Source organism: Otolemur garnettii, unplaced genomic scaffold, assembly GCF_000181295.1.
Source record: "Otolemur garnettii isolate 467f Iridium unplaced genomic scaffold, OtoGar3 scaffold00098, whole genome shotgun sequence".
Taxonomy (NCBI): domain Eukaryota; kingdom Metazoa; phylum Chordata; class Mammalia; order Primates; family Galagidae; genus Otolemur; species Otolemur garnettii.
In genome coordinates, this window is record NW_003852493.1 from 5,430,922 (window position 1) to 5,453,916 (window position 22,995).

General features: G+C 36.9%; 1 protein-coding gene across 1 annotated transcript in view; it reads right to left on the minus strand.

The window, feature by feature from the left end:
- Window positions 1–22,995, minus strand: part of CCDC148 (coiled-coil domain containing 148) — a 242,673-nt gene that overhangs the window by 64,956 nt on the left and 154,722 nt on the right. Inside the window, exon 10 of the mRNA XM_003795962.3 lies at window positions 8,079–8,219. Coding sequence (XP_003796010.1) covers window positions 8,079–8,219 — 141 coding nt within the window. The remainder of the gene's footprint in view (window positions 1–8,078; window positions 8,220–22,995) is intronic.

The following is a 22,995-nucleotide window of genomic DNA, read 5'->3' on the forward strand; positions in this document are numbered from 1 at the left end:
GGGTACAGGTTTTGAGAGAATTTGATATTATTGGAAGACGATGGAAATTCTGTTCTTGTCAATAGGTAATGAAATCACATCAACATCATTAATATTTTCTTCAATATACTTAACAAAAGGAATGGCACCAAGGAGGCAAGGAAGATTTTTTAAATCTGTTTACACTTGGTACTTAACACTTGACACTTCAACTTTGATCATATTCTAATAGTCTGTTTTTTGGGCAAGTGTTTAGCCACAGTGGTGCATTAACCCAGGCAGTGAACCCTTGAAAGAATATTAAGAAGAATAAGAAAACAGACCTAGTGAACGGCATGCACCTTTAGAACATAAAAGAAATGTTATTAGCAAGCAAGCAGGTACTATTAAAGAGTTTTAAAGTTATTCATTTCCTACCCATTAAACAATTATGAGAAAACCAGGACAGGACCAGAGCTATGAAAATGATCCTAAATCAAATAGTCTAAAGGTAGGGTTTCTCAAAATTAATCACAAAATTAATAGCAAAGAGCAATCACCATGATGCTCAGCGTAGCACAGCATTCCAAGTCATGAACTGTGGAGTTAGACCACCTGGGTTCAAATCCTAACTGCACCACTTAATGTCTATGTGACTTCGAGGAAATTATGTAACCTCTCTGAGTCTCCTCATTTATAAAAGGAGGATCATATTAGTATCTACCCCTGGATTGTCAGGAACATGAAATGAACATAGAGTAGTGCTTTGCGCATAGCAAGCACTGTTTAGGTGCCTGTTAAATCCAACCCCCATGAATAATCAAGAACTATCTTGTTCAGAAAATGTAGCCAAAAATTGACACCTGGAATTAATTTTTAAGATTCTTCCTCTAAAACCACCTACTGGGAAATCTTTTCCAGAAAACCAACTACATCTGGCTTTTGATCACCCAGGCTTCTTTTTTTTCCCCTTCCACCTGGCTTTCTTAAAATTATGTACTGACAGATAGTAGAAAGATTTCATCGGTTTTTCCATTTTTTAAAATGGAAGTTTTATAAGACAGTTGAAACCAGAAGATGAGCCTCTTACCATTCTACCTTTTTTTGTCACCTACTGACTAATACACTGCACTGAGAGTTGATTCTACATTTAGTCTCGTGTTAGGAGGTCAGAAGAAGTTAATTTAATAAGAGTACTTGCATGTTCGTTCCTAAACTTTAATCACAAAATAAGGAACATTATGACCATTTTAAAATTAAATGACCCTTAATTTATTTCTTTTGCATAATTAAACTTCCCATTCTACATTAATTTCTTTACTCATACAATAACATTAAAGGTACAATATTAAATCCTCAGAGGATAAAGTCTGAATCTTCAGTTTATTTTGGATTCCTATCTACATTAAATATCTATATACTATTTTCTCCTTTGACCATTATGCCATCCTGAGAGTTAATTGATCAATTAGGTTTTTCAACCTTCATGTTTGGAGGATTTCATCAGATTTCCAGATAAAAATACTAATGAATAAATAAAAAATGTCCCTCAGACTTTTCAAGATCAGACATCTAGGAGTTAGTAGTTGACAGAACCATAAAACGGAGGGTAGGAAGTAGTTAGCAGGTTGGTCCTCGGTCTAGTACACATACTTTAGCTCCAGCAACAGGTGGTTTCCTTACAATGAGTTATTTGCAGTGAAAGGTTCGGCTGTCTGTACATTAGAGCAGAGGTCCACTGATGCTCAGAGGGGTTCAAAGATGATTCCAGGGCCCAGAAAGTCTATTAGGATTTTTATATTCCATAGTCCTGATTTTATGAAAATGTAAAAAGTGCTGACATTTCAGGTCATCTGAATGTCACTATATTACTGAGTGTTGCCTTAATATTTTCATTTGTGATCACATTTCAAGTGACCCTAAGGGCCATGTTACATAAATTGATAACAGTTATATTTTAAATTATTTTAGTCTGACTGGGATCCATTTAGCTCTCTCTCTTCTTGTTTTCTCTCACACACCCCTTTAAAGACATCTCAGTCTCTACACAGCATAAGTTTGAGAAGGAACATTATGCAGGAAAAGGATCTGGAAGAAACAGATGACTTGGGCCAGTACCAGAGGTGCCATATCAGAGGGGCCTCTCTGCTATGGGCTGTCTTTTCCAGGCAGCACTCTGAATTCAAAAGTTTGTTTTTGTCACTACCTAATGCCCTGAGATCTGTATCACCTTCCTTCTTCAACAGCAGAACATTCAATGCAGATGAAAGGCAACCAGTCACAGGAATTGGAAAGAAATTACAGAGAACAGTTCTATACCCTGCAGCTCCTGTGGTACACATGCATGCAGTGGCAATTAAGGGCCTAGATGGAAAGAGAAAAATTCATAGAAAGAGAGTTGGTAAACCCTACTGGAGTCAGTCAGGGCACAAAGACCATTCTAAGGCCCGAAATTTGATTAACCGTGGAAAAACTAACAACTCTATTAGTATAAGAGCATGCACACCAGAAAGTGTCAGATCAGCTGGAACCTGCATGAAGACAGATGCTCACAGTACAGTCTGATGATACAGGAACAGGAAATAGGAGAAGACAACACCCAGGCATGGATGAGGACAAATACTCTCCCAACTACCAAGCTAAAGGCTTCATCAGTACGCCCCGGGAAGATCAGGAAATTAACCTCAAAGTCACACTGCATTTACACATGTGCAGGGATACACAAATACACATATGTAAGTGCATATACATGTATCTATATGTCCATATGCACACATATATTTAATTTGTTATATGTGTGTATAGTCATGCCTAATTTAACCAACTACAAACTCCACATAATTTGCTCCATTTTGTATTTTTAGTTTTTCTCTATTAATGCTTTTTGTTGTACTTAGAAAGTTTGTAGCTAAAAGAAATCCGTCTGTATTATTAATAGGAACTTCTATTGACCTAAGTAAGAATTGCACGTATCTTTGTGGCACAGCAGGTAAACACACCCCTTTAAAAATATGCAGAAAAGGGGGCAATTTCTGTTTGAGTGGGTGATCTCTCACAACTGCCTAAGGTATGGAGAATGGAGGACTGGATATAATACACATCACATTACAGGTGTTTGACACTTATTGGACAAGTAAATAAGCAAATGAATGAAAGATCATTTGGACCGTTAGTGACCCCTCTGAGAATATACACTCTCTTATGTCATTGTAGCTTAATAGTTGACCCCACGACCCTTTGCATAAGAGTTGGGAGGTTGGGAAGGAAGCCAATGCCACAAAGCACAAGGTGTTAGAAGGTACTGGTGCCAATGCTTGGTGAAAAAGCAAGTACAATACATTGAGCCATAGTATTTCCTGAAAGGTGACCTTAGGATTTCAAAATTAAACATATTCTAGGAGGTTTGTGTGTATAGCTTACAATAAAATCAACAAGCCATGATGCTCATGAAGAGTGCTACATGTTTTGTTTGATCTAGTTAGATGCTAATGAGTCCACATTTTGTTGCTGATTGCCATCTAGAACCACAGGAGGTGCTAAAGTGTCAATGATCCTTTGGGTTACAGTGAAAAACTACAGATAACTAATCCTGCATGCTCTGTGTTGTAATTAGAAGTTTTGATCTCACTACAACTTTCAAAGAATTACCCAGTCACTGTTGTTGACAGAGCTCTGCCACTGCAGAGACAGTCTCCTGCCAAGGGAAGAGTAACTAGGCAAAGATAAAAAGAACTGTATTCATGATACTAGTTTCTGAGCCAGCCTTAAAACCACTGTCTTTAATCAGTATCATTTTTATCTCATTTCTACCTTCCCTGTTTGGTTCTCATGATATATTTCTAACCATCTCAACTCTACCATTCCACTCAAGCAACTTTGATAATATCTGTAATTATAATGACACTATTTATGGGGTTCTTCCTGGGGGCCAGGCTTGTGTTAACTACTTAATGCGTTGTTTTATTATGCAAATACAGACATTATGCAAATACAAACACTGAAATATAGAGAGATAAGTAATTTCCCTCAAGCCCACACAGTTAACAAGTGGCAGTGCTGGAACTCAAGTCAGGTCTGAGCAAACACAACAAGCCCACATGTTCAATACCACCCTGAGCCATTCCCCACTTGCAACGGGCTGAGTTCTTGGCCCTCCACCTTTGCTACCTAGTTTATAGTTTGTTTGTTTCTTCCTTCATGATAAGTCTTCTTCATTCTTATCCTGGTAAGTAGATCCCCTTAGATCAGCTCTAAGACCTTTGTTTCTATAAAGTTCTTAGCTCAGGTCTCAGCAAGGCTGTTAATGTACCACTCAGTATTAAGTATTAAGACCCATGTGTGGTGGAATAGAGAAGTGTTTTCAGACTCCTCTCCCTCTTTTGAGACTTTGTAGTGAAATATCCATTCAAACCCATGGACATACCTAGAGATATCAAATCTAGCCTACACTTCTCATAAAGCTGAGAATTTCCCCTCTTCAGAAGGGGTCATAGGTGCTGCCCTTTACCCTGATCAGCAGATTTGGGAGAAGTGACTGAGTATGTACAACTCAGTCCCATGTCTCTCTCAAAATGCCCTCGTTTACAGGGAGATCTGGGTAGACTCAGCTCTTCCAGAGCCTAGAAGGTTTGATTTGATGGTAGAAGTATCAGGAATGTCAGGGGCCACAAGTGCCAGCCATAGTTTCTAATACCTGGGCATTAAATTGTTCCTTCTGGGCTCTTGGTTCACCCCTGAATCATTCTTCCTTTTTCATGAATGATAGCATACGCTCACTGCAAAGTAGTTTCATCAGCCTGCTTCCTATCAGTAGAATTTGGGGGATCTGCTAGCCTCTTCGCACATCAACATCTTGACCTTTCAGGGCAAGCTAGTAGTGTCTGTGATAAATTTTCTCAAGAACCCAGTGCATTTTAGAGAATTCACTCCATTAGATTAATCTCCTGGAAAGGTCTTTTGTATGGCTAAGTAATCTGACCTTTTGAACTTTTTGAGGCTATTGCAAAGGACTGTATATTCACACACTCAGCCTTTCCTCTGTGCCACAGTGTCTCTTAATCTCTTAACTCCGAGGTCTTTTCCCATCTGGATATGTTGAGAATTTTCCAAAACATCAGGTCTGGACCCTTTTTGTTTAACAGTTCTTCCCTCCATTTATCTCTCTTCTTTTTACTATAAGCTGCAAAAAGAAGCCAATTGGCAACTATAACACCTTGCTCGGAAGTCTTAGTTCATCACTGGGGAAGTTCGTTACCAACTTTGTAGAAACTTGCTTTCTACCTGATTGTGCGATGTGATTTCCTTAGGTTTTCTGTCACCATGTGACAGTTATCTTCCTTTCTTTGGTTTCCAGTAATACATTCATCACACTTCCTCCTTGGCCCTAATCAGTCACATCTGTAACATCCATATTTCTACTGACAGTTTGTTCGAGGTATTCTAGCCCTTTTCTATCATCCTCAAGATGATATCTTCAAAATTCTTTCAGATTCTTCTAGCTTCTTCCCAATTCTCAATTCCAAAGCCACTTTTGCATTTTTAAGTATTTGTCATAGCAGCATTTTACTTCTAGATACCAAAATCTGTATTAGTTTTGAAAAAATTATTATTGTGTAAAAATTACCACAAGCGTAATAGCTTCAAACAATACCACTTGCTAGTTGAGAGTTCTATAAGTCAGAAGTCTAGCACAGAGTGGCTGCGCTCTCTGCTCCTGGTGTCACAAGGCTGTTGAAATCAAGGTATTGACAAAATTGAGTTTTCATCTAAAAAAAAATCTGCTTCCAAGCCCATTCTTGTTTTTCATTAAAATTCAGTTGTTTGTAATTACAGAGCTATAGGTTAAAGATCTCATTTCCTTGCTGGCTGTTAGTCAAGGCCACGCTCAGCTCCCCAAGGCCTGCACCTCTTGCCATATGACTCCCTCATACTATTATCTCTCTTGCTCCAAATCTCTGACTACCCGCTCTGTGACCAGCCTAGGAAAACTCTCTGCTTCTAAAGGGCTCATGTAATCAGGTCAGGCCCACTCAGATAATCTCCCTATTTTAAAGTCTTCTGTGCCATATAATCAAACCTAATCATAGAAGTGAAAGTCACAGTATTTATAGTCTTGGTAATTATACAGGGAATGTATGGGGTGGTGAGATAGGGAATCTTGGGGCCCCCATCATAGAAGCCTGCTTGGTATAGGTGTTATTCATTGACCCCTTTAAATTTAATATTCCTGGAAAAGCAGAGTTTAAAGCCTAGGGATTTTTAAAAAAATTGTTCTACCCTTACTTTGGACCCCATTGAATTCTAGCCATTATATAGGCCAAACGTCAACCCTATCTGCAAGCTTAGGAAGCTCTCTCTCCTGTCTTTCAAAATGCCTTTCTCTGACCGCCAAAAATCTGAACAGACTGCAAAGATGATAGCTAACAACTTCCTTCCATCCTTTCCTGTGTAACCGTACCAATTCCCTAGTTTAGATTTAATTTCCACAATTAAATATACCTACTCCTATTCTCAGGACTTGAGTTATTTAATTAGTGTATTTTCACCTGTCTTTTGTAAACCCACAGTGAATGGAACTGTATCTAAACCTCTTTATATGGAATGTAAGTTGACACTACATGCAAGCAAATGCCTAAAAATACAATACTTGCCACAGTCATAATTCACAGTGAGGGAATGCTATGAAGGTCCAAGTAGATGACAAAACTATAGGGATATGCTTTTCAGATGCTGTATTTTTAAAACAGTAAATAATTGGTAAGTTCTCCCACAGAGATATATGGTTTACTTACATTATTTGAAACATGATCAATATTTATGAGTTTCTGAGGCATGTACAATTATTCCCTTTAACCATCAACTCTCTTGACAGCAACTTGATGAAACCACCCAACTTACTTCCTTAGAAAAGGAAATGAGATTCATTCTTAAATTTAAAATATAAAAAGTGTGAATTATACCTTCCTAGCAATTGACTATGTCAAATGATCACATAACTTCTATGTATGTTGTTTTCTACACATGCTATTTCGATACCAATTTGCTGATTTCAAGATACAAAATAAATCAATAACCATGACAACTAAAGTATAATGCAGAAAAACTGATTTACAGCCTACAACTCCATAGTTCCTTTATCCCTCACATATTGTAGTTTGAAGAAAAAACTTTTAGATAAGAGCCTCCTAGATCTAATTGGTCATATAGCTTAAAATGTCAACCATGTTCACAAAAACAAAAACTTATCCACTTATCAATTATGAATTAATCAGTCATTCTTAGCACTGTAAGCTGCTTTTCAAAAAAAACAAAAACATTTTTTATATCATACAAATCAAGTAAATACAGGTGTATAGATTAACAACATTTCCTTTCATTGTGTTTCATTGTGTTGATCACAAATTAATTGCCTTTTGTGAATTACTTCTATGGAAGTCAGTAACCACATGTAAAATGTTAATTAATCCATCTGATAAAGATTTTTAACAAAAATATTTTTATTACAAATTCTATCATTTTTTTTGTGAAAACAAAAATACTTAAATAAATATATCATATTTGAAAAACAAGAAACAAAAACAATCCTAAAGTGTATTCTATCATCCATAAATTAACAGCAATCATTTGTTTTGGTAAATATTTTTAAGATTGTGAAACTAAATGTTTGCTCAAAAGAGGAATGATAATTTGTGTCAGTAAATGAAAAACAAAACCATCTAATAAATAATCAAAAAGTAAACTCTTTGAAGGTCATTTTAGCCTTCAGTGAATTCTACTATCACTAGTGTAATACATTCCACCAACAAGGACATTTTTGGTAATCATTTATCATTGACCAAAATGCTATCTCAGAACCTTCTAGTAATTGTCACAAACTTTGTCTTTTTCTTTTTTTAACCTGCAGCGTCTCTTCCAATCACAGGTCGCTATATTCATGTGGGTCAACAAAGTGGGTTCTCCTCCATGTCAACCAATCTTTGAAGTTTAAATAAACTGAAGCAAGAATCCACAATATCCTCATGCATTTTCTCAGAACTACCTATGAGAATTCCATGCCAAACACCAACATCAATTAAAGCTCAACTGGGCCATTAAACATTCATTCACAATAGATTTTATACCTTTTTTTTCTTTTCCTCTCTTTGCAACATTTCCTTCTCTTTCCACAGTTTCTTTTTTTCCTCTTCCTTTTTTCTTCTTCTGGCAGAAATTTCCATTTCCAGTCTTGCCACCTCTTCTTGATGGGCTCGCCATTGAAAAACCTGAAATAAATTGAAAATTTTCATTCCCATAACTATGCATACGCAACTGATTTCATGGGACATATTGAGGATAGGTTTTAAATCAAGCAGACGTCAAATTTTGCCCAAATACATATTTAAATTCTGTGTGCATGTAAATATGTGATATATGTGTGCAAGTTGTGAGTTAGTGTTAAAAACAAAAAGCATCTTTAAAATCACCTCATTCAGAGATTCTTCACCTGGGTCGACAGAGTGAAGTTCTCTAAGGAGTCTGGGATTTGACTTTAAAGAATCTGTGAATTCCTATAAATAATACGAAAAAAATTCTGTGTTTTTGCACATTTGTATTTTTCTGGAAAGTAGGCTATATAACTTTCAAAAATTCTCTAATACCTCTAAGACCCTAAAAAATTTAAGAACCAATGGTATATTTCCTCCTTATTTTACAAGTATGGAAAATGGGCCTGAATGAAAATGAATAAACATTTTAAGACATTTAAAAAACTTTCTCGGTACGGATACGTGTTATTGGTAGAAGTATACTTGAGACAGCTCTTTCAGAGAGTACTGCATAATATGTAAATATTATCATGATATAAAATGCACATAGTTTTGACCCCCAACACTACTTACGTAAAATTATCCAAAGAAGACAATCAGCTGGATAAGTGTGCAGAAAACAATGTACCCACCGGAATGTGCACTGCAGTGCTGCTTAAAACAGACAAGCTGGAAAGTCTAAATCTGGCAGTAGGAGATGACTTAAATCAATTTTGGTGCCTTTTTCATTCAATCTGCCATTGAAAAAGAATGTTCTATCTCCATATTCATTAACATATAAAAAATCCACAACATATCATTGGACGTAAAAAAGCAGATGAAAACCCATATTTATAGTGTGATCTCATTAATATAAAATATCACCCATGTATCTATGTATAGAAAGAGATTTGGAAAGAGGTTTGCCAAAACAACAATATTGGTTACCTCTGAATAGCCTCATATCATAGGATTTAAAACATTTATTCCTTAAACCTTTCCGGGCTTGGTGACATTTTTTTAATAAACATGCACTATCCTTGTAAGCAGGAAACCCAAGAAACTAACAAAATAAAAACAAACACTTCCTTGATCCATGTACACCTTTGGCTAAGGAAGCAGCCAGCAGGAAAATGCAAAATTCTTTTTATCAAAGGAAAAACTAGCATTCCCAATTAAAGATCTCATTTCTTATGTATTTGGTGAAAGTATCACTCAGTAATGGTAGTATAGAAAATGAAAATTAGATGAATAAAATAATGTTTTAGAAATATGATTAAAGTAAATAAACTCTCTTTGCAAAAATTTTCATTTTCTAAAAATACCTTTTACACTATTTATCAAAATAACCCAGGAAATTCCTACTCCTGGTTTTCAAATAGAGTTCAGTTTAGCCCACCAGCTGCTTATCCTAGCCATCACGTTTACCTTCTTCTTTAGATCCCCATTCCTAGAATATTTCATTTGTGCTTCTGTCTTGACCTGCTTCCAAACCATTCCTTTCTGTACTTTATTTTCCATCTGCAACTTGCTACAGTTAAAGTGAAATGTCCCTCTGAGCACTGCCAGTGATCTCCCCCTAAATACCTAAAAGATAGTTCTCTGTCCCCCACTCCTTGATCTGACAGTGATAGCAGACCCCCTAACTGCTTAAAACTCCCTGCTTTCCAGGCTGGGACATTGCTCTCCCTGCTTCTCCCCTGAGGGATCCTGCTTGCTTCTTTTCTTCCTGCTTCCTGTATCCACCCAACATCCCCAAACCTACTTTATCCTTTCTTTGATCTCCAGCCTCTCTCTTTCTCTGTTCATTTATTTGATGTGCTCATCCTTTTCTATGAGTTCAACACTTCTATGTATCTGACTGCAAAATTTACATTATCAATATACCTTTTTGTCTTCAATACCATCTTATATTAAGACTTGGCTATTTGTATGTGTGCTTAAAATCCAACATTTTCAAAATTAAAACCCACAACTTTAATTTTGCCACAACTTCACATCATGCCCTGTACATCTGCCTTCTCTGTTCAAATATCCTGGTTTCATCTGTGGAACTACAAGTCTCTCGATAGTTTGAATTTTTTTATTCATCTATTTATACATCAACATGACTGTTTTTTACATTTTGCATCTGACTTGGAACATCATACATTTCTTAGATTCAGATGAGTTTTTATTTATGCAAATCAAATTCCAAATCATTGAACTTGGTCGTAGTTCTCTAGTCCATTCAGAATCTTTTTACCAAATGTCTTTAGAATAAGACCAGAAACTTTACAATCATAATGTCAGTTGATCAATATCGAATTTAAATAACTTAGCTTTGTCACTAGCAAACTTCGCCCAACTTTAACCTGACTAATATGTAATCTCTAGGTAAGTTTGTGCCTGGGCCATTCCTATTCTTAGCTTCCTAGAGTGGTTCAAACTATTTCACTTGGTATGCTCTCAGATTCCCCTTACATAGATGCGTGATAATTAAGTTTTATTTAATTCATCAAAATAAATATTCTTAATGAAATCTAACAAATAAAAAAGTTGCTATTAGAATATACCATATTTTGCAATAATAATGAATTCTAGTTAATGATCATCAATGGATACTAAAAACTTTACACTAATAATTTATTAAAATTTTATGAAGAATGAATCAGTATAGCAACAATCGAACACACTGAATAATCTTAGAACAAGCAGGCATTTGGCCTCCTGGTAGAAGTATATGACAACTGTTCTTGCAAAAAATAAAATGGAATCTGATCAAATCACTAAACCTACCTATGAGGTTACAGGAAAATTAATCAATAGAAAAACACATTATATAATGATACATGGGGATGCAATCACCAAATTAAGATTTGGGAAAGCTTAAAAGACTTTAACAAATTACGAGAGATAAGAAAGAAGGACAACTGGACAGTTGTGAATTAAAAGAGATTTAAGAAACAGCAACTAAATGCAATATTTGGATTATATTTGAATTCTTATTTGAATACACTAATATCAAAACAAATTATGAGATAATTAGAGCTATTTCAATACTGATTGTTTAGTTGATGCTATTCAGAAATATTACTGAAGTTTTCAGCATGATAATAGTGTTTTCATGCTCTTTCAAGGGTCCCCTTAATTTTAGAGATACAAACTTAAATACTAACACATGAAATGATAACGTGTGGGAGTCTCACTATTATCCAAGGGTATAGGAGAGTAGGAAAGAGTATTGATAAAACAAATCAACTAATGAGCTGGTAATTGTTGACGTTAAGGGATGATAGACTTTTGTAGATGTCTAAAATTTTACACACTAAAAAAGTTATTAAACAATATAAACCATAAAACATAATATATACACAAAGAGATTTATATAATAAAATACTGTAGTGTTTAAGGTTCTGAGGCAATAGGAAGGAAGATTTGCAATGCATTGAACTAGTAAAAAGAAAAATAACATACATTTGGCCCTTCGGAGTATTATTTCCATACATTTCAGTGAAAATAAATTTGGGCTTTGGAACTAGCCTTTTAATCTGTTGATTTAAGACTAACTTACGGGCAATATCATTGAATGACCTTTGTCTATATGATGTCATAAGATTTAAAGAAGCAAAGACCTATAACAAGGGAAGATTTCTATTTCCAAGGCACATATAGAAAGAAAGTAACCAGACGAGTCAAACTGGGATAACCAATTTACCCACAGATTTACCTAATTTACCCTTCCCTGTCATTTGCAAGTCTCTGTAAATGATGCTTCTTCTGGTCTCCAAAAAAGGTGATACAATTATGTTGTTTTTTTTAAAGGGATGCACACAACAGAGAATCCTGAAACAGCTGCAGATTCAGCAATCAAAAGCCAATGGTTTATAGATCTCAAAAATAAATGAGAAAAAGAAAAGAAATGCTGAAAAAACTAAATTGCTTCCACTTAATATTAGAATCATGGGAATACTAAAGATACCAAAGACGTTTACCTGAAGTCAGTAATTCACACATCCTTTCTAACTATAACCATACCACCCTCCCCCACCCAAAAAAAAAAGAGTAAAGGAGAGCAGGTTGTTGGAAGTTAGAGTTGAGAGAATGACAATGAGAAATAGGCCCAGTAGCAATTGGTAACTAAGCAGTGGGGGAAAACAGCTTTTCAGGAAGCACAATGGGTGAGGTAAAGAATCCGGTGGGAAAAGGGTGCAATTGAAAAAAAATCCTTATCCAGTGGGTCCCCACAGAGAGAGCCAAGGGATTTGGATGGCTCCCATGCCAAGAGAATGACAACCAATTAAGGTATTTTCAAGATGCCTAAGAATAAGAAAGCTGGCAGGTGGGTAAAGAAATCAATATTAGCAGGATAGACTAAAGCACAAAAGGCTTCCGAGTGAGCAGTGAGCAAAGAAGAAAAACACAGAAGAACATTTTAGCAGTTTTATTTTAAAGGGTTTGCTAATTATATAGCTTTAAATGGAGTATGTGAACATAACCACGTAACAATAATAACCACGAAATAACATCACCAACAGTGCAGTCAGGGGCGCCTTATGAAGAAAGCATTATTTAGATTGCTAACTACAGGGCATTTTTTTCCAGGTCTTTATTTCATACTTTGTTTAATATTCCTGCCAAGGGTACAATCTCTGAATGAGACCTTAACCTAACAGAGGACAAATGACATTAAAGATATGCTCATCTACTGCAAATAATAAATGAAAGCCTTTAAAATGGAAATGGGTAGTAGCATTTCATGTGCTCCTTGCTGTTAATGTAAAGTGAGACCGTGCAAGTGAAATTAACAAACATGCATGTCCTCAGAAAGAATTAAGTAGTAGAAAAACAAAAAATGAAGCCCATGAAAATTTCAAAGGTAATAATTGGAATTAACATGAAGGAGACAATATTAATACAATTATACACAAGAGTCGAAAGCTTTGAAAACAGTTCTATTCTAGGTATCAGCACGGCGTAAAGGAGATGGATGTTGACCATCTGCTTTGAGTTCACTCTCTGCCACTGACCAACAATATTGTTACTTCGAGCAAATAGCTCACCCTGGTTTCTCACGTAACAAAGGGAGGGATGGAATCAGATGACCTCTATAGTTCATGTAAGCTCTATTATTCTGAATCTATTTTATGTTTTCCTAATTTAGATAGAGCTCAACATATGACATGCTGGGCAATTTTCTACTGCAAGCAAATAAAATAGCAATCAGAAACATAAGTATTTTGTAGGGCTTTTAAATAATAACAGATAATTAAATATTAATATTATATTCTGTCGGCATATTTATGGAAACGTTGTGTGATGTGGTTGTCTTATAAGGGAAATAAAAAAAAAAAGATACCGTCTGACCAGTGACTAGAGTAATAAAATATTAAAACTGCCATTTATGAGAGCTTAGTGTATGCCAGACTTTATTAAGTTATTAAACACATGGTATGATGTAATAATACTGGAAACAAGCAAGCCTGTCTCCTTCCCCTTTTATCTGCCTAGTTTCTACTTACTCAATCAAGTCTCAGCTTAGATATCATTCACCCCAGGAAACGTCCCTACCCCACCATATCCAGGTCTCTTCTCTACTTCTCTAGCACCTTGTCCCTCTTCTATTAGACTAAGATGCATCAAACCATTTGGAAAGGCCTGTGCCTCCAATGGACTGCAAACTTCTTAAGGGCAGGGACCGAACTTGTTTTACTTCTAGGCTAGCACAGCAGCAGCCGCTTTGTATGGGAGGTGGATAAGGCTCCAAGGCTATGCTGAGAGGCTAGATTGACAATGTTTTCCCTCGACAATATTTGCCTCTGGATTGGTCTGTAGAAAGAAAAGGCTCCCTGCCAGACATGCTACCATTTTCTGATTCCTCTACTACAGGACTCCAAATCTTTGCTTTCCTCCATCCTAGCGGTTTCAGCACTTCCTAAGCTTCGCCTTCGTTTGTCTGATGGGGAAAACGTTGTGAGGATTTTCAACCACAATCCGTACTTCTATCAAGGTTAGAGGACACGTGTAAAATGTAACAAGCAAATTCCTTTCTCTGTCTTCCCCCTAAATGTTGCTATAAGTTTCTAAATTCAGTTCAGCTGAGTAAACGTCAAATTTTCATTTTATTAAATCTTTAACAGTCTAACAGCTCCACTAAATTTTTTTCCAAATGTCCTACTGTTTTTCAATATTACCTACCTAAGCTTTTTTATCTTACATGTTCATTTATGTTTAAAGTTTGCTCATAAAATACAGTACCTCTGATTCTGCATGTTATTAAAGCTTTCTATTCTCCACTTGGCATTTTTGCTTAGCAAAAAAAACCAAAATTCTTTTTTCCTCTTGGTTTTGCAATTGTCCCAAAGTTTCTTGGGAAACTTCATGAGTGCATTTTTATCACCCCTCTTCGATAACTGCTTTCCATTTTCTGTGGCTTTTTATTAGTTTTTCTCAGAATCTCAAAGATTATGCACTATTATTATCTTGACTATTCCATGTCCTTTTCAAATAAAATCTTGCAATGTTTTATTTAATTGGGTCCTGGAGGGTCTAACCCTAGTGTAAAACAAAACTTTTAGAGGAAGAAACAAACTAAATGCCAATAGGCAGAAAATTATCAACAACTACTTTTCCTAAAGGACAAAATTTACAAACCTATTGGTCACTTTTATTTATGAAGCTGACAAAGTCAAATTGTATAAGACAATAGAGAGAGAGTCAGAGGACTGGACTAAGTCTCAGGAGCTCACTTGCCTGTTGACTACACAATCTGGGGAAATTACTTTCCATGTCTGAGCCACAAATCCTCTTCTAAAAATTCAGATAACTAGATCAAGGTCAGGGTTTCTCAAGTAAATCATGAATGGATCACGAAATCAATTTTGTGGGTAGCAACTACCATTTTTTCATCCACAAAAGTAGATCAGAAAATAATAGAGATCATATCAACAAGTCCTATTGTTTCAAGAAAATTTGTTTTTATTTTGTCAGAAATATATTTTATATAGTGAGAAATTATATTCACCATATTTTATATAGTGAAATTTTATATAGTGAGAAATATATTTTATATCACACCATAGGTCACAGTCAAGTCAAGTCTTTAGGTCACCAGAAAGTTTTCTATAATCCCTCCCAGTGCTAAGGTTCTATGACTCTGTGACAAAAAGACTAAAGCTTTTTTGCTGTCATCATTGAGGCATAGCCCTAATTACTACTGCAATCAACTAGAAGCACAGTAGAGATGAGAGAAACCAGGTTTTGACATTTTCAACTAGAGTTTGAATCCTACCTCTGTGCCTTATGAATGGCCTTCCCTGGTGCATGTTGTTTAACCACTCAGTACCCTCAGATTAATGTAAAATGAGATAACAATGCATGCTTTACAAGGTGGCTGTGCAAACACCATCATTTGCACAAGCCAGAAATTTGGTAATAAATCTGACACTGTCTGTTCCTGACACTCCATATGTCCCAGTGCCTATACTCCTGACCATAGCTCCCAATTGTCTCTTGGCCCATTCAGTTCTCTCCAACACTCTCATCCTACAAAAGCCTCCCTGCATCCACTGCTGCCCCCTCCCCCATTCACTGAGGCCAGAGTGGCTATTTTCAAAACACACATTTGATCATATCTTCTTCCCTGCCCATACCCTCATCGCTCTGTCTGACATCTTTCAGTGATTTCCCTTATCTTGGGATGACGTCTAAACTCCCAGCTACAGCCTATAAACCTCCCTGGGTTAGATCCTGCCTCTGTCTGTCTGCAGCCCCAACTCAGAATGTCACGCTGATTACTAATTCACCTTTGGGAACCAGTCATAGTGGCCATCTGAACAGGCCATCCTCCCTCCAGCTATGCAGATGTACGTGCTGTTTTTTTGGCTTGGAATGTGTTCCCCTCTATCTTCCTCTCCTACCCCTTTGTCTTATCAATACTTATTCAGTCCCAATTTCAGCTGTCCATCTATCAGGAAAGCCTTACCTACCGCTACAGGAGATTAAGCCCCTTTAGTTACATGCTTCCATAACACTGTTTACTTTTCCTTCAAGGTACTTAAATAGCTTGAAATTAGACATTCAGTCTTGTAATAACTTGACCAGTGCCTCTTTCTGCACTAGACCATGCTCTCAGAGGACAGAGACCATATCTGATTGACTCAGAAGCATGTCTCGAGTACTTTGTACACCACCTGACATCTATAGATACTGAATAGACATGACTGACTGACTGAGAGCATGAATAAATGAGATAAGAAAGCAGACGTGATCTGTGAATATTATTTATGCCCTGGGTTACTGCAGTTGCTTTCTAGCTGCCTTGGCTGACTTCCTTGCCTCTATGGCTCAGTCCATCCTGCTGTACACACATACCTACCGGGTTAATTTTCACACATGTTAGGTTCCCTACTCAAGACTTTAATAGTAGTGCTTTTTGGTCTCCATTTCAAGTGGCTTTATAGCTATTTATTTATTTGGATAGCACTTTGTTGAAAGGGAAGACTCAATCTCTTGAGGCATATTTGGACTTGACCCCACATGCATAAATTTATTTCCTGTGACTCCCCAGACTTTTCTCTCCTTCCTCTGCCTCTTCCTCTCCTCCCCACTCCAGCACACCCACCCTTCTCTGTGCCCCAGGCCTTTAAGGTTCTCACTCCTGCTCTTCACCCCTTCAAGGTCATCCAGTGCCCTTCCTAATGACTTCGTACATCTGTCTATCCTGTCTCCAACCCATGTCCATGAATAGAGTCTAAAATACACCCCTCCGGTCACTCTTGGATCACTTATCTTGCTCTATTTTCATCTTACTTTTCACTATGTGAATTACATTGTTAATCAGTTGACTTATTTTCTTGTCTGTATTTCTCACTGGACTAGGTGCTCCACGATGGCAGGGACTTTCCTAATTCACTGCTCTAAGCCTACTCCTGGAAGAGTACCTCATGCAAAGCTCACTGCATATTTCTTGGGTGAAAGGATGAGTATCTGAAATTCAGTTTGGCGATCATGTATTTATCTCATCTCTACACCTCATGGACAGATGACTACCTTCTAGCACGTCACTGCTAGGGTTTGATAACTTCCATAGGAAACTCTAGCCTGACGATTTCCTTACACAGACCATACTTTGTCCACCTATCTTCTCACTCTCTCTGTCTCTCTGGCCTTTTATCAACAAGGTAAGCTAAAGTTATATAGGTTTCACAGCCTATGGGACCAGAATTCAACTCTGAATGATTCACAAGTGAGGATTTAAACTGTAAGAGAACAGAACAGTTCAAAGTATCCTAAGACTCTATGATATGTGCTCTAAGAATGGAAGCCTCGAGAAGGGTTAGGCTTGCCTATCTTCCCCAACGAATAGAGGTCACTTATTTAATCTCCCTTTTTATCTCCCACAGAAACTATCACAATGCCTGGCATATAATAAAGGCAGGATTAAAGATATATTTAGCACTTTATTATCTTATATAAAAATGTTTACTAACTAGTTCACACACATGTTCCACTTCTCAATTAGAGCATGTGCTCCATGTATTCTGAGATTAATGCTTATGTAATTTTTTGTTTTGTTTTGTTTTGTTTTTTAGAGACAGAGTCTCACTTTGTCACCCTCAGTAGAGTGCCCTGGCATCACAGCTCACAGCAACCTCTAACTCCTGGGCTTAGGCAATTCTCTTGCCTCAGCCTCCTGAGTAGCTGGGACCACAGGCGCCCACCACAATACCCGGCTATTTTTTGTTGCAGTTTGGCAAGGGCCGGGTTTGAACCCACCACCCTCAGTATATGGAGCCAGCACCCTACCCATTGAGCCACAGGCACCGCCCCTATAATTTTTGTAATCTGTAAAATCTGTCACAATGCCGAATTCTTAGAAGATACTCAGTAAAACTCATTCTTAATGATTATCTGTGATCTTACCACATCCCTTTAAAAAGTTGAGACAACTTTTGGCTTAGCCCTAAGTTTGGTTTTAATATAAAGGATTTCCCATAAAGCTACTCAACTCCAGAAATGATACTCCTTTGAATCTGCAATTCTGAGATTTCTTATCAAGGCATTTTCCCAATTAATGCAAGTGAAATGGATTACAGAGAAGAAAAGGTCTTGCCTAAAACCCTTTCCTGTAATTAGGGGATTATGATGTCTAGTGGGAGAAGGTGAGAGATGTATATTATACGAGGTAAATAAGCATTAGTAAACTATTCTTAAACTCACAGGTTTACAATAACGTAACCATATAACTCAAAGTGCAGATACTTCCCTTACAGTTATTATTTTAATGAACAGAACCCTCGAGAGAACTACTCAAAGATAAGTAACCACTATAACACTTTTTTATGAGAATAAGACTATTTTGGAGCTAAGAAATTGAGACCACTGCTGAGAACAAAAATTAAGCAAAGTGTTTATAGAGTGTGATAAAAGTGATTACAGTTTATGGATTTCCTAACTGTAAGACCCAAACAGGAAATCTTCAATGAGAATACCTTTCCCCCTTGACTCAGATCAGTTTTTTCTAGATACAGCACGGAACCAACCAAGATATTTTAAAGAACTTAGCAGTATTATTAATCTCTTCACATGAGAATTTCATGTTTTACCTACACAGAGGGCCAGGAAGGGAATTCAAATAGGGATCACAAGAAGATTAACTGGGGAAATCAGAAAAGAAATTGACTTCTATTATCATCTACAGAGCCCCCTTCACTTGAGATGCTATTCGGCAATAAATATTTCAAACTAAATATAGTGCATGCTGATCTATGTTTTATTGTCTGAATGCCTTCCTCTAGAAAGAACAGTCAGAATATACCGGGGGCGGGGGGAGAAGAAGGAGGAAGAGGAGACAAAGGGTAAGATGCAAAATTAAGGGGCCATCACATCCATGCACAGGGGCATCCCCAAATTATCCCCAAAAATGCCAAATGGAAGTGATACTTATCAATTCCCTGAACACTCACAGGATGATAAATTCTGTCTTCTTGAACTTTTTCCAAATAACTACTAAGAAGTCGGAAACTATACTAATATTACAATATGTTCACAGAAATGGAAACCTTATTCTTTTCCATAAAGTGTTAGTAAACCTCTGAAAGGAATGTTCTGAGTAGATAAACACAAGAACAATGTGCATTATTTTGAATTCATTTGCTTTATGTTCAAGATTTAGCTGGCTTTACTACTTAAATGACAACTCCACTGAAGCTCATTTATACATCCCTCCAACTTCCCCAATCTTCTAATTACTTATTCTGCATACGTTTCTCAGAAGAATAGCTATGACCCCTCACGTAAAATTCTATACTATTCAGCCAAGGAGACAACTCTATCCTAATCCATAAAAATGTATTAAATAGAACATATAAAGCATGATGGTGTGAATCTAATTGCCACTTACGCTGGGAGATTTAGAAATTTGAATTTGGTCTTTCAAGTCTATGTTCTGTTGCACATTTCCTGCCTACGGATAATTACTCTCAGCTAGAAAAAAGATGCTATCTGTCATAACAGAGCTAATGCAACCAGCCAATAATTCTATATATCATCATATGCAAATGTCTTAGGTTTTGCTTTTTTTTTTTAACATTTAAAATTACTTTGTGTTTTCATAGGAGTCCAGTGAGAGGGCATTCTAGTTTTTCCATATGTGTGAGCCCTCTTGTCGTATTCATCCCATGGATCACATGAGGGGAGGTTCTAATCCTCAGATAATATTGTCATTAGTATTTAAATTAAAGCTTATTCTATGAAATTAATAAGAAAATGTCTCTGACTTATAATTAAATAAAAGCATATTTTAAACAGTTAGTAACATGTCAGAATTAGTGACACTGATTATACATCTCCATTGACTAGCTGGACTCACATCCTCTATGTACCCTCTGGGCTTCCCAGGGGTTTCTTTTTGGGTCTTTTCTTTTTCATTCAACCCAATAGGATTTCCATACCATGAATGTGCTCTCAGCTCCCAAATCCATGGCTCTAGGTCTGCATATTCCACTGCCTCTTGCATAGCCAATAAACCTCTAAAAGCAACAGAATCACTATCCTTCCCTTAGAAATTCCCTGTCTAGATTGAGGGCATCACAGCGACCTAGCTGCCCAAGCCAAGAGCCACTCTGGACTCCTTTGTTTCCATTACCCTTCACATTCTGTCACCAAATCCTCCTTAAAATATCAGGGCTCTGTTATCTCACTTCCAGCCCTAAAGATGCTAAATTCAGCTAAATTTTCACCATCTCTTTCCTAGACTTGACAATTATTTTCTAACTGGCTCCCCGTTTTCAGATGTATCTCTTGTCAATCTGTCTTCCACATTCATGCCTGACTAATCCTTTTATAATGAAAATCTGATTGTATTATTCCCCTGTCTCAAGTTTTTCGATGGCTCCCTACTGTCTACAGCAGAGGCACAAGCTCAAATATCTGCTAAGGAAAGGGAGGTTTCAAAAATGACCAAAAGGGGCTGGGTATAAGGCAATGGGTGGTAGATGTGAGTGTCCCCAGCTGGAGAGGCACACACTCCACCCAAAAGCACCCAAGGGAGGCAGCAACTTTTGTCTTTAGCCAGCTATTTATTGCCAATAGGAATGAATGTAGGCCTGGGGTACCAGATGTTCCAATTTTTCAAGCGGAGCTAGAAGTCCGAATTTATAGGTACAATTTTCAAAATGTAACATTGAAAATACACCCACATTCTTTAAAACAAACACATGAAGCCTTAGTTTAATATTCAGGCTATCAATTTTCAACCTCTCTTCTACTGGATACAACTCCAACTCTTAGTATGATGTACCAGGTTCTCTACTATCTGTCAAAGAATATCCCTTTCTTCTCCTGGCATGCAAGCCATGTTCCACCCACACCAAACTTCAAAGCCGCCATGCTGTTTTCAGCCTTCATGATTTTGGATCTTTTCCCCTACTTTCAGAATGCCCTGCCACACCTACCTACCTTTCTTTTTGTTTGTTTTGTTTTGTTTTTGGCACTTTTTTTTTGGCCGGGACCGGGTTTGAACCTGCCACCTCCAGTATATGGGGCAGCGCCCTACTCCTTTGAGCCACAGCCACCACCCACACCTCATTTTAATAACAAATTGTTATCACCTTTCAGACTCAGTTCAAGCATCTTTTCCTCTGTAAATCCTTCCCAGATCCAGCTAAGCCAAGATAATCATTTTGTCCTTGGTGTTATCACCATATTTAGGATATATACTTCTTATAGAATTAATCATACTGATTTGAAATTACTTGCTTTATGCTGTGTGTGGTGGCTTATGCCTATAATCCTAACAACACTCCGGAAGGTCAAGGTGGGAGGATCCCTTGAGCTCAGGAGACACTATCTCTACTAAAAACAGGAAATAATTAGTTGGGTGTGGTTGTGGGCAGCTGTAGTACAGCTACACAGAAGGCTGAGGCAGCAGGATCGCTTGAACCCAGGAGTTTGAGGTTTCTGGGAGCTAGGCTGATGCCACAGCACACTCTAGCTTGGGTGACAGGGTGAGACTCTGTCTTAAAAAATTATTTATTTTAAAGTTGCCTCCCCTCTGAGATAATAGAGTTCTTTAAGAGCAAGGACTATGTGTAACTCAGCTTTTTATATCTATCCTCATACAAAGTAGCACTAAATAGGAGATAAGTGAGTATGCCATTTTCCCCAATATATAATGAAGTATTAACAATAGGAAAACAGATAGATTAGAGATCTTCATTGATCTCTAAAATAACTTAATTTTGCTTTCATATAAATATCAAACTTTCAGCTTTAGCTGAAAAAATTCTCATAATCTGCCTTTTCTCCCAGACTAGTCAGTGCCTCATTCACAATGCAATGGCTTTCGCCCTTTCATTTTGCCTTTCCTAGAGTTATATAAGGAATTATGCAGTCTGTAGTAGTCTTTTGGGTTTGACTTCTTCCAGTTAGCATAATGCACCTGAGATTCATTCACACTGTTGCATGGATCAATAGTTGATTCCTTTGAATACTTTAAGAAGTATTCCATTTCAGAGGTGTACAGCAGATTAATTGGTAAATACCGATCAATTCGTTGCAGGACATTTGGGTTGTTTCTAGGTTTTGGTGATTACCAATTAATTTACTATACACATTCATATGCAGTTTTTTTTGTGTAAACTAAGTTTTATTTCACCTGGCTAAATGCTCAGTAGCATTAGTGGGTAATATGGTAAGAATATGTTTAACTTTGTAAGAAGCTGCCAAAGTTCTTTTCCAAAATGGCTATATCATTCTGCATTTCCATAAGAGTTAAATTGCTTCACTTCTTTACCAGCAATTGATATAGTCAGATTGGGGAGAGTTAGTTTTTTGGAAAGAGGGGGTATTTAGGCAATTCTTACAGAATACAGTATATCTTACTGTGGTTTTAATTTGCCTGGCCTCTTCTAAATCATTTTTGCTTCCCTATTTTTTATTAGCTGATTTATCAGACATCTTTCTGTCCCACCTCACATTTGCTTGGTTAACATTTTTTAAATTTTCCAGTTTTATTGAGGTATAATTGACAAATAAAATTGTATTAATTTAAGATGTACAATGTGGTGATTTTATAGTTATATACTTTGTGAAATGATTACCACAATCTTGTTAGTTAACACATCTATCACCTTACCTAGCTGCCCTTTCTGTTTAACATTTAAGCACGTTCCAAAAATATAGTTCAGTACTGTTGACTATGGAGCATGCTGTATAGCAGACCCCCTGAACTTATTCATCTTATAACTGCAAGTATGTACCTTTTGACCTAAAT